At 39.2% G+C, this 13,182-nt stretch overlaps 1 protein-coding gene across 1 annotated transcript; it reads left to right on the plus strand.

Annotated features, from left to right (window-relative positions):
- Window positions 1-34: 34 nt before the first annotated feature.
- Window positions 35-6,626, plus strand: tmem167a (transmembrane protein 167A). Its single transcript, XM_056376502.1, has 4 exons — window positions 35-116; window positions 1,671-1,780; window positions 3,510-3,544; window positions 3,662-6,626. Exons 1-4 carry the CDS (start codon window positions 114-116, stop codon window positions 3,730-3,732), a joined length of 219 nt encoding a protein of 72 aa, XP_056232477.1. The 5' UTR covers window positions 35-113; the 3' UTR covers window positions 3,733-6,626.
- The last annotated feature ends 6,556 nt before the right edge of the window (window positions 6,627-13,182 follow it).

Genomic DNA, 13,182 nt, shown 5'->3' on the forward strand with positions numbered 1-13,182 from the left:
GGCAAACGCGGTTTTGCGGCGTAGTGCGTAATTACGTTACGTAAACTTCTTTGGTTACGCTACGTATTTTCCAGAGATCAGGAAGTGTGATGTGGCTTTGACTCCCAGCAAAAATGGTAAGTTTGTTTTTATTAAACGACTGCTTTTCCACTTTCGCAGATTCCTTTAAGCATCGCCTATCACATACATTCAACGTCTAAACTGTGTCGGCAATACACTGTGACAACAACTAATGCATCCTTTCGATGGAAAGCAGGAGGACGTATAGGGAATGCTAAACTACCTAGCTAGCGGCTAACAGTTTAGCCAATCTAGCAATTCCATTATGTTTCTGTTCTTAAATATCATTACATTTGAGATGTATTTCACCACATAAGCTGTGGTCATGTGTCAACGCGAGTTGTTTGATAAGAAAGGCTAACAGTATCACAAATGAATGATTACAATGCATGCGAGCGTCGTAATGTTTTGAAGTGTTTGCCACGTAGCTACCCACAGTTCAAGGAGCATGCATACAGTATGTGCGTGCGTGTGTGTTGTTGATTGTTACTACGGGGTTGGTCATAGGCATGCAATAACGCAAATATTTGAAACAAAAGCTTATTAGAAAGTAGCGTAATTATTCCCTAAAGACCGTGTTAAACTGAGATCTTAAGGACAAGTAGACAATTTATCGATAGATTAATTTCCATCTTCAACAAAACATGCAGCATCAACAAACACACACAGGTAATGGTCAATGACATAAATCCCAATGTGCTCAATAATTATACAAAAGTACGTACATTTAAATTAATCATGGATATGATGTATTGATTTCGCCAACAATAAGCTCATGGAAACATTTATAGTGCTGATTTTTCGTGGCAGGAGTGTAATTATTGCCATGTTGGAACAAAACTAAAAAAATGACAATACTTTTTTTTTTTTTTTTTTTAAGCATGATAATGTCAAAGTAATGCAGACGGAAGGTGCGGCAGTGATCAAATATTTCAAAGGAAAATTTGGGATTTTAATAGCCAGGGGCACATATGAGATCATTCAATGATACAACATGCATGGAGACTCTGTCTCTTTATACTGATGCACATTTACCTGTAGACAGAAACAGATGGTTCCAGAAGGAGTTGCATTAAAACACCTTGATGCAAAGACACAAACCTCCCAATCAGTTTGGTGTGTTATGAAAAATTGTCTGTGATGAAGTGGGGTCCCACAGTTTTTTATAGGTTATAAATAAGCTACATAACGTAAAGGCAGAGCAGTCTTGGGTCTCTATTTCAGTCAGTATGTGCTATGGATTCTTTTTTTTTTAAGCCACAATACTTTTCAGGCATGTGGTCGATCTTATAAATTGGCAGACATAATAATTTATACTCACATACACACACTGTAAGAGGATAATTCTGAGTGGCAGTCTATGCTGTCTGGCAGTGAGTCTTTGACAGTCACGTTACTCTAACTGGGTCGATAAAACCAGCCCACTTATTTGTCACACTGCCAGAATGAACAGCTGGTACAACAACATTCCTCGCTACAATTAGCATAACATCAGTGTTAAAGAAGATAAACTACAGTCAATTCAGAGGTTCTAACTTTTATGACTTATTGCTGGTAAACTGCACTGGATCATGTCTGCGCTAAATGTATCATTCTCTTTCAACTTGCAGTCAGCCATTTTCAACTTCCAGTCGCTGCTAACAGTGATTCTCCTCCTCATCTGTACCTGTGCCTACATCAGAGCGATGGCTCCCAGCTTGCTAGACAAGAACAAGACCGGGTATGTTCAGATACTACATGAGACAAAATGCGTAACAATGAACCTGTGCATATTCTCATTTGTCCAGGTCATAGTATCCTAAAGGAGTTTTAAATCGAAAAAACAACTGGACAAATAATCAAGTCCAGTTGTTTTTTCGATTTAAAACTCCTTTAGGCGTAACAATGAAGCTTCCATTGTCATATTTGTTTATATAATGTATGTAAAGTGTATTATTGTTATTTGATGTACAGTTTTCTTGAATGAATGAATGAGCAAAGGCAGGGTTTAACAGTGTGTTTTGGCATTTAGTTTAATGTTACCACTTCCACTATAGAATGAAGAAACAAAATCCTGATATACACAGAAGTAGTTAAAATGAATGTACAGCCTTTGAATAAAGCACTAAGTCTAAGACATTGAAAAAAGGTCATGTTCTAATGTCATACCCTCAGTGCTTGCCACTTTGTCATGGTACAGCAATCACTAACAATGCAAAGGGAATTACAATTCTGTCCCATCCCTCAGGAGTCTGTCACCATTAACTTTTTCAATTTTAACAGTTGATTCTAAGTAGTTCACTTATTTCAACTGAAATTAGAGCAGTTTGTTTTCTGTCTGTGGTTGACAGCCTCATAATTACCAACAAAAAATAGTCTGTGATAAAGCTGACTCTTCTCCATGTAATAGTAGTGTATATGCATTTAATTCCTACATTTTAAAATTATTCTTCCATCTCTGTAACTCATTGTCGCTATGAAGGACACTTCTTTATTTTTTCAACTAATAAGTAAGCTCCTCTTTGAGGCGAGTAAAGTAGCAGAAAGCCTTAATTTTTCATCATTACTGGATCATTATTATTCCTGGACATACAAACTCTATGATTCACCTCTAATGAGTCTGGCACAGACCAGGAAACAGCCACACACACACACACACACACACACACACACACACACACACACACACACACACACACACACACCATTGAAGCAGGGAGGGACATCGTCTCCAGACAAACACACAAAACCAAGAGTGGCAGATGGGATGATTTAATAGTTTTGCCTCTTGATTGATTTGTTGACTAAGGCATGAGCCATTATTTGTATTGATTTGGTGCCACACATTATGGCCTAAAATCTGGCGGGAATAATATCTCCAGGCAAATTTTAAGGATTTGTGTTTTGCACAGAAAAACATGTAAATTATAAAAAAAGAAAAAGCCTAGTCGAAAGTAGAAAATGTAACATTTACACCAGATCTGTTCCAAGTCAGTTAAAGAAAATTTTACAATGGGATGCTGACACCGTCTGGTCATTATGGAAGTAATGAAAGTTGGCCTTTAAACACGCACAGAGAGAGACACACACGCGATGTGGAATGCCACATTTGCCTCAGCTGTCACTAGAGATAAAAAAGACTTGCCTGCTGTCCCGTTCTCTTCCACTGTGCACACTCCTTACATGGAAATGGACATTTGATGGTTGCCTGGGTTTTGTAGGAAGGCAAGCACAGTCCTCTTGTAAAGGCTTAGGTGTGAGGTCTGTCTAGCAGTTCCTCCATCTACTACCTTTATATCAACTCGGCACCTAGCCTCTTTTTTTTTAGCTTTTGATATCACAACAATCATTTCTGCCTTCATGTGAATTAATTAATTCATTATGGTAATTAAGATAGACACACCAGTAAAATAAAATAAATGGAGGCCAAAAACATTCCTGCTTATAGTTTTTGTTATTTTATCTTTTAGGCTTCTAGGAATTTTCTGGAAGTGTGCCAGAATAGGTAAGCCTGTGATTGCCCTATATTTTCTTTTACATAAAGTCATATTTCTTCTCTTAATATCAATGAAATACTGCCTAATGATGTAGCCTTGAACTTAAAATTATTTCTTTTCTCCAGGTGAGCGGAAGAGCCCCTGGGTGGCCTGTTGCTGTGTCATCATGGCTTTTAGTATACTGTTTCTACAGTAGCAGTCCAAAGAAAACCACAAATGGAAACATTGGGGAGATGAACAGACAGACAGACAGAAGACATGGACAATACGATCCTAGAAGCACAACAGGACCTCCAGTGGTTGTCACTTAGATAATGTAAAAACGGAGACCCGTCACCACTCACCGTAGCCACGCAGAGAGAAAATATGTCTGTGTAGGAGGAAGGGTGAGCTGATAGCCCCAGAGTGTGTCTTGATCCCTCCAGACTTCCAGGTCTGTCCTTGTGTTTGCTTATGTGGAACATTTTCTCTGGATGTGCGCACGCGCTCGTGTGTGTGTGTGTGTGTGTGTGTGTGTGTGTGTGTGTTGGGGCGGCAGTGCTTTCTCTTACCTGCCATTTAGCGTAAAGGAAAAAAAAAACAATGTGCGACCAAATGATGCATTGTTTGTCCTAACATTTCAAACAGATTTTTTTTTTTTGCTTCGGGTTTGACACAATTGCATCAACCTGTTTGAAATTAACCGCAATACTCTCCCTACATAAATGTTCATAACTGTTAAGCGATTCACAAGGAAACTTTTGTTTGTTGTATCTAAACATGGAGATCATATTCCACAACAAACAAAATGATATTATTGCTCTCCAGATGTCAAATTGTCCTACATATTTGTCACAGAGAGCTACTGATGTTTTTAAAGTCAGTCAGTTTGTCGCTATTTATTAAAGAACCTTTTTGGAAATCTGGTTTGAGAAGGCTGATTTTTTTTTTTTTGGTGATTTAAATTCAACCACTTTGATGCGTGTTTGCTGTTGACATCTGCTTATGTCTTGTAACAATGCCACACTGTAAGGTGAGGTATCATTTAATGACTGCAAACATGTGAAAATATACATGTTGATGTCAACCTGTAAATCTTTTGTCAATCTTCTCTCTGTAAGAACTCAGATTACACATACTGTACATGTCAGAATGAAGCAGCTGAATAGTTAGTTTATTGAGTAGTTTTTGTGTTGGGAACTATGACTTAGAATTGCTGCATTAGAGCAGTGATGTGAAGTGCATCTGAAGTCTAGCGCTCGGGATTCTGCTCGGAGTGAGATGGACAGTGAAGAGTTTGCGATAACCTCTTCTGTAACCTTGCAGTCAACACTCATCTCCACAGGGTTTACTGCAAAGAGTTGTCATCTGATTGTACCACACAACATGACATTGCCAGATATCTGTCTAGTATTTGCTTCCAGATATTGGGCACTGAGCTGAATTAGAATAGAAAGCAGAGTTTCATCAAGAAAACCTTAAAAGTACAGCCTTGATCCAGAATGTTTTTGGAAAAGCTACGACAATGTGTAACTGCTCATTTAGATGACAAATCCTCTTAATTTCATCTTTGAAGTGCAGACAGCTTTGGCCGCACAAAAGCATAACATAATATCACAATATTATTCCAGATACTGTGTGTGACAAGCTTAAATTATATGATTCCTATAAAAGAGTTGTGGCAAGTTATTGCTTCAGAACATGGCGCCTGACTTAATTTATACTGTCAGCCCTAAAATGTGACCTATTTATCAAACCCTCAAATTGTTTTTAATCGCATCATGGCTTTTTTCATGAAAATTTAAAAGAAAGGGATAAATCAAAATCATTGAGGTAAACACTAAGTTTAGTGAATAAAACCAATCCCACACACATTTCTTCTCTCCTGTGTGGCACAGAGGATTAAAATAAAGGAGGAGACTTGTTGACACACTCACCTTTGATAGTCTGATCACTGATGAGTGTCTGGATCCCAACACCCCCACAAACAGTCCCTTGTTAGGGAACATGGATACCCATATTGGTGCGCATCCGTTTTGGCACTTCCCAGTTGAGATAAAGCATCAAGTGAAGCCTGCCGGTAAAGTCGTGATTATCAGCCGGTGACGCAGATACAGGAGCCACAGAGGAGCAGGAAGCTCTCAGTCATCTGCTTCTATCTTGGGGAGCAGAGATACGGGTGGGCTGGAGAGACATCACTGGGTCAATGAGCCAAGCTAATGTCTTAGGTGATGATGAAAGGAAAATGATATGGAAGACCTGAAGTCACTTAACTCTACTATCAAAGGTCCCATTACATGCAGAGAGACTGATTGTTACGCAGGATACACAGAATATTGTGACAGTAAACAAACGGTTGCAGCCTGCCTTCGGGGGCATTTAGGGATAAAAATCAAACGTAAAAGTATTTGTTTTTCACTTTTTGGGTCAAAGTGATTACTGTTAAACTCCTCTAAATGGTGGGCACAGTTTCTAAACAATAACAGTGAAGAATATCTGGCAGCAACTCAGTGACTGGATGCCTAAAACAACATTTGGACAGTTCCTGCTGTTTCTAAAGGGGCTTAATGCATGTCCTGATTTGTGTGTTTGAGTTGGCTAATCAAAATTTACTCAAGTGGATGCCATATGGCTAAGGGCACAAGAAAATAGACCTTTTTTTTTCCTCATCAGTGTGTCAGAATTCGTTTTTACATGTCATCTGTTGAGCATCACTCCTGCAACCCCAGGGGCAAGGCTGCCTACAAAACCGCCTGAAATCCACAGGCTGTTGGTTTGTCTTCATGGAGAAGTAAAGTAATAAAAAGGAAAGTATTTGACACTTGATGTTACTGCAGCCAACACCGTCCTTAAAGAGGGCTACGATCGCCCAAACAATTGAACTGCAATGCATTGCTTCATCACGTCAAGTACTGATTTCCCCCAGCAATTGATATATTAGCACGTACAGACCCCATAGGTTTTGAAATGTTCTTTTTAAATGAAAAACCAGGGCAAATTAATTCAAAGTGTGATGTATACTTGGATGTCAAGTATGTCTTTATTCTTGCTATTGTTTAATTTGTGAATATTTTGTGTTCTACAATTAAAACAGGACACTTTTTGATATTCCATAGGCTATATGAATCTCTTTTTTCTTTTACTTAATATATTTACATTTGACTACTTTCACACCAACACATCAGTATCCACCCACCAGTTTTAATCCTTTAAAACAGCATTTAGATCTCCATTTAGGAAAATAAAATTGGAATTTACAGAAAGGCATAATTAAACAGTTAATGGAATAAATAAAATATGAAAAGTGATTTTATCTTTTTGGCTTTTGTTTAAAAAATTCTGGACACATGGCCCTGTCATTTTCTTATCCATATCCTATGCATAATTTTACAATTTTTGATAAATGAGGCCCATTTGACTCTGATCAGAGTGAACCCTCTTACCCTTTGTTTCATAGGGATTAGAGGAGCAGCCAATAATGTGACAGCATGAGGCGGCATGAAATTTAGACATCTAATCCAAAACACCACATGTAATACAGTGTGGTGTTTCATGCATCATTAATTTACATGGATAGCTATAGCAAATGTCAGCTGTGTCATTATAAACCAGAGTCATTCCCTTTCTGCAAAGAGGTGCATATAATTGATGCTGATAGGAGCCATGTCGACCTCACTGATTGGAACAACACTGCGCTCATTCAGTTTATTTCTAGATCATTATTATTATTATTTTTAACTTTATTTTTTTCCCCCAGTGGTTGTGGAAATTATTCTCAGATGAGCAATGAGGACATTTATATTGAGGCTAAATCAAACACCCCTGAATATTTCATTGCATTCGCTTGATTTTCCTCAGCAGATAAGTGGAAGATTTGTAATGTTCCCGGTGCAACTCTACACTGTTAGATATGATAATATCCACAGTAACTCCAAAACCTTAATACATCATCATCCATAAAGCTCCAGCAGAAAAATATTCAAACCATATTACTCTAATTTCCTTGTCTCTTTACTCCTTTGATCATATAGGAGAGTTTCTCGCTGTCATTTTGAGGACTTCAAAGGCAATCAGGCTAATAAAGTCTCTTCCATCTCCTGCTGAGTGAACCAGAAGTGTCCAAACAGACCCTGACCCTTTAAATTTTCTGTGGAGCCTGTTTGAATCACTGCACTGACTCTGCTTGTGGAGAGAACGAAAGATGAACAGAAAGGAAAGAACACCGCAAAAGAGAAGCCTGGATAGTGAGAAGGTAAGAGAGATAATGACAGGGACACGTAGATGTAGAAGAGGAGGGAAGCATGTACATGAGTAGATTAGTCCTTATTATACCACTGATGTATCTCAGTGATCAACCTCCCAATGACCCCATATTTTCCTTTCTGGTTAGTTATTAATTTGAAAGCTCGTGGCGTCTTGGTTTACTGATACCTGGGAGGGCAAGTTCTCTCTTGTGGCTGCCTGCGGTTTCAGCCACAAACCCAAACTCCTCTTTATACGTAGAGGATTACAAAGGCTTCAGTATGATAGATTAAAAATGCTTGAAATTACACTCATACTGTAAAGCCTTTGTTCTGTCCTCACTTCCTCATTAGGAACGTGCAACCTTTGTTTTCTGCCCCTGAAGGAGCAAACGACAAGAATAATGTTGCCAGCTGAAAGACACCAATATCCTCCATGTAGGGCGAGTCTGGGTCGGTGGCAAGCTTGATGACATTGTGTGTGAATGACCCATTAATGGACACTGGATAGCACTGTACATTGGCTTGTGTCGTATCATCCCCGGACCCAGGCCTTTTAGGTCACTCTAACTTCTTCCACATGTAATCTTTTACCAGAAATTTTACGATAACAAGAGAAAATTTTAAACTCAGTCCTGTTAGACAGCTCCCTGTGGCCACAGAAACTGGGGCGCTGCATGTCTCCTTTGAAGGTGGCATTCGCAGTGTGTTCAGAGGACATCCCACTCCGTGCTCATTAGCCCGAGGCAGGAGTTGTCTCCGCGTAACAAGGCAGTTCCACAAAGCTGGAGAGCCCGGGGTCAGCGCCAGTGAAGATTTGTCAGTGGTAGAAAAAGATTTGTAGTTAATAATGACACTGAGTAAGAATGTAGACACTGAAATTTGACTTCATAATTAAACAAATGAGACAATGAGGAGGTCAAAGCTGTATAGTCCTGATGTCACAAGTTGTGTCCACATTTTCTGATGAAAGTGCTCAGACTGCAGTTATCAGTAGAGACGTGCAGGTCGGTCACTAAATAGAAACAGACTCAGAGCCAGGGGCCCTGATATTGTGCATGCTGCCTCATTTCCATGATTTACTGACTGATCATTGATATATTGTGGTATTTGTTCTTCTGTTCTTACTATGACTGAAATGCTGCAGAGCGCTGTAGGTGTCTTTTCAAGGCAACGATTGAGAACATGTCAGTTCAGGGTAGAGTTAATACCTTGTAATTTTCTTTTTATTTATTCATTATCCCAGTGAAATAATTTGGTGTAAGAAGACAGGTAAGAAAACATACACACCAGAAGTTACAAATGTATTTGTGTATTTTGTCTTTCTATGAAGCTTTAACCTTTTTTTATACACAACTCTCAAAATATAAAACAATACACCAGCATGCCTGATGTATGTAGACCATCAATAAAATGCAAAATCCAACTGTGTCTCTAGCGTTTAGAAAAACACTTCCTCATTTGTCATTCCAGCCTCAAAAATAGACTCTCGAATCCTCTGGGAAAATTCCCATACGATATAAAAGCTGTTATGGCCCTCAGGGTTTAGACTTGTTCTGCCTATTAAATGCTATCAGTAATTATTGCCTTTAAAATTGCATTGAGTTTGTACAGGTTTTGTACTTGTCTTTGAACACACCTGAATTTGGCACAGTAACCCATGTGAAAGCAGCAACCTAAGAAAGGTTTAGTCATTGTCATCTTAACAAATGATGATGATGTGTATGATTTCACAATGACATAATGACGTGTATTCAAAACCTCAAAACCGGTTTTGGCTATTGAGCCACACAGGTATCAAAGCTACCTGTTTTTTATGGTTTCCAGTCATCTCACTCTCACTCTACCTGACCTATATTCAGGCTTACTGAAAGTGGAAGACAGAACACATGACACCGCATATAACACAGGAATGTCCTTATACTATGTGTTCAGACGGAAAGCAAAGCTGTTTGTGTCTGCAGCAGCTGCAAATGTTTACGCTTGAGTGAAAAATTTGCATAATACCAAGATTTATGGACACACAGAGAAAATGAATATGATGCTAGCTAGCTACATCTAATGTCTGTCATGTCAGTGTTTCTGGAGAACAAACAAAGACTGCCTGTTGGTGAGGAATGAACACAGATTGCAAAAGCACTCCAGTGGTAAAATTTGTGTGAATAAATCAAGATAAAAATCGTTTTTTATTTCAATCTGAACACTCCTTAATGTGACTCAAAAACTCAGAGAGATGATTCACAAAACTATTCTAAATTTTTTTCCATGTAAGGATTCTACATTTCAGTCCATTTAGTGTGGCGTGTATCTGACTACCAGAGTGTTAAGGTCCTCTATCACTTCCAGGAAGACCAAGGACTGTTTCCATTTTGGCAGTTGAGATGCTCACCCGAGTCCAGCAGGCAGGTTTCCAGACATGAACTGGGACATGTGCTCCTCTACTTCATCTCTCAGAGCTGCTATAGGAACCGTGCAGTTGATGGAACAACACACGTACTGTAACAGCTCGCGATCGTACAGCTGAGTGAAGCCTGCTGATGAAGAACAGTAATATCAGACATCAGCAGTGCGGAAACAGGCACTGGACAAATGTTGGAGCTCTTACACGATTCACACACACACTGCATGTTCTCATGTACAGGTATGTGGCCAACATATACATCCAGACTCCCATTTACAAACCCACACAAGCAAACATGCACACAGATTGGTTCGTTATGCCCACAGTCTGGGTTTTCACCTCAGGGAAACCAACAATCCTCCTTTTTCCAAAGCACAAATGGAGACTACACCTTCTTTATAAGGTGAAATCATATAAGCCACCATTCTCTTTCAGATATTAATAGGGAGAGGTCTGTTTTGAAAAGCAAAGGCTCATTCAGGGGATGTGATGTGAGCCTGTCAAACGTTAACTGGTCAAGTAACAATGGAGTCTTAAACACCCTATTATTTTTGCTGGCTTTCTCCCCCCGGTTTTGGCTAAAGAATGTTTTTTCAAACAATTTTTTTCTTATTTACAGGATTTTGCCATGTCACAGTCCTGTTATATAATTTGTCCACATTAAGCAGCTTCTGTTAATCACTATTAAATTGCTTTACATTCATATTCTAACAGCTGTATAACATCGAGTAGCAATCCAGGCCTGTGTTAAGTGGAAATTTGATTATGATCATTTAATAATCACCATTTTCAAGACACTTAATAAATCCTGGCCCGTGCATCACAGAAATCCTCAACCATCACGAAATGGACTCTATTCTCACAGTCAGTAAGTATTAAAGATTAGGGATTGCACAATGCAATGTGGAAGGCAATTAGCCTTTCCCTTGTTCCACAAAAAGACTTAGTAAACATCTTTGATTTATCATGACTCTCCCACATATCAATGACTGACTTTATTGGTTTCTAATCCTCTTCTCAGGTTCACATTTCTCTCAGTCTACTACTGATTTTGAGTGACTTGTAGAGTTTCATCTATTTTACCGGTCACCATAAAAACAGAGGTAGCATAAGCATATTGTAGTTGGTGCTTGACTGCTGTTCTATACTAACACTGGAGTAAAGCATAGCGCAGTTGTAGACTGATCACATCAGGCGCATCCTGGCACAGTAACACACATGATGGCAGTACTACTCACAGAGCTGTGGTGAGGCACATCTGTCCAATGTCAACATGCCAACTAGCTTGAAATCCTTAGTTTGAAAAATTCTGTCAGATGCCCATCTCAGTCACACTCATTGGTGTAACCTCAAATTGAGAAATAATGAGATGAATAATGTCTTATACCAGAGACTGTACACAATGCAGTGGGTCTGTGAGGATTTAGAGCATAAACTTAAACAGAAAAGAAATGTTTTCAATTAGTCTACAAGTGTATCATTTGTTTTTATTCATTGTCCCGCAACACTAGTTCAATTTACAGTAAATGTTCTCCGGCTGAATGATGTAAACTGGAGCAATGCAACAACACAGTGACGTTGTACTGGGCCACAAACATCACCATTTTCACACTCAGCTGACCACAGGATTTGGTGCTGTGCAATGAAAATAACACTCCTCTCTGTTGGGAAACAGCCGTCGTGCTTTGTGGAGGCTGTTTGTTTTCTGTAGAAGAATTGTGTAATAAGGTTTCAGTAACAAGCAGTGGATGATAGAGGATACTATCTCCATACTCAATACTTGGTGGCCCCCCTCAATGGCTCCTGTGATCTCACCCATGTCCAGGGTGTTGCTCAAACATGACTCTGGGTTTTGATAGCTCCACCAATACTCGCTCCTCTTGAAGGCAATAATGGAGAGATAATGAAGCCGTGGTCCCTCTAACCTCCATCACATCTGCGAGGTGCAAGAGTCGACATTGTAGCAGAATAAGGCAGCTTTCTAAAACCCCTCTCTTCACCTGGGCTGCAATGCTGCAGAAGCAGAAACAGTTCAACTGAGGAGAATAAATGACGAAGGTTAGGTCGGGGGAGGCAGGCGATGAGTCGACTCACTGACTCTCACCGCTTGCGAGTCATTGGCTGGGCCTGCGAGGAGATGAAAATGAAACGTTGCAAGCTGTCAAAATTGTGTTTCTCTGCCCAGATTAACATGTTTCATGAATTAGTGAAATGAAAGGAGAGCTCCAGGTTCAAGTAATTCAATTATGTGGCAAAAACCGCGGGAGTATTGTGTCACATTGGTGATGAAGTGCTGCGAATAACACAGAGCACAGATTCTGCTGTCACTTATTGGCTGTGATTTTCTTTCTTTTTTTTTTTTGACACATGAAATATTCCAGAAAAGAAAAGGCAGTGTGCCACATGGACACCGCTTGTCTGCCTTCATCTTTTCTTTGCTCTCATTGTCTCAGAATTAAAATGAGTTACTCTTAAATATTGTTGTCTCAAAACTTTTGATCCTACAATTGTTAAAAACTATATATCTATGTACAATGATTCTTCAATGGCAAGAATCTGTCACATTTTGGGAATCATGGTAATCTATCATTAATATAGAAATATATAGCTTTTAACCTCCTACTCACAATGTAACTGAGCATCATTCCTAGTCAGAACATTACAATACTGCATATCTATAAGTAAACGTTCAATATACACAATACACTAGGAAATCTAGTGTTGGGATTCCATGCACAGAAAGAAGCTTCCAAATATCACTGACACCCTGACAGCTTTAGTTCCTCACAATGTTTATCTACACAGAAAAAAATTACCCACTGAATGATTCTCCTCCACGGGACCTTTCAACATGCGGCAGTCAGATCACACAAGCAAGAGGATGAGTAATCCTCTTGTAAATGTAAACTGTATTTGTTTTTTATTTATTTATTTTCTCAACATAATCGTCCGGCACATACCATGCAGACTGACCTCTCTTCACACTGAAACGTGTTCATACGGTGGAAAAGCTGCAGGGAGAAAA

The sequence above is a fragment of the Seriola aureovittata genome, chromosome 5 (assembly GCF_021018895.1).
Source record: "Seriola aureovittata isolate HTS-2021-v1 ecotype China chromosome 5, ASM2101889v1, whole genome shotgun sequence".
NCBI lineage: Eukaryota > Metazoa > Chordata > Actinopteri > Carangiformes > Carangidae > Seriola > Seriola aureovittata.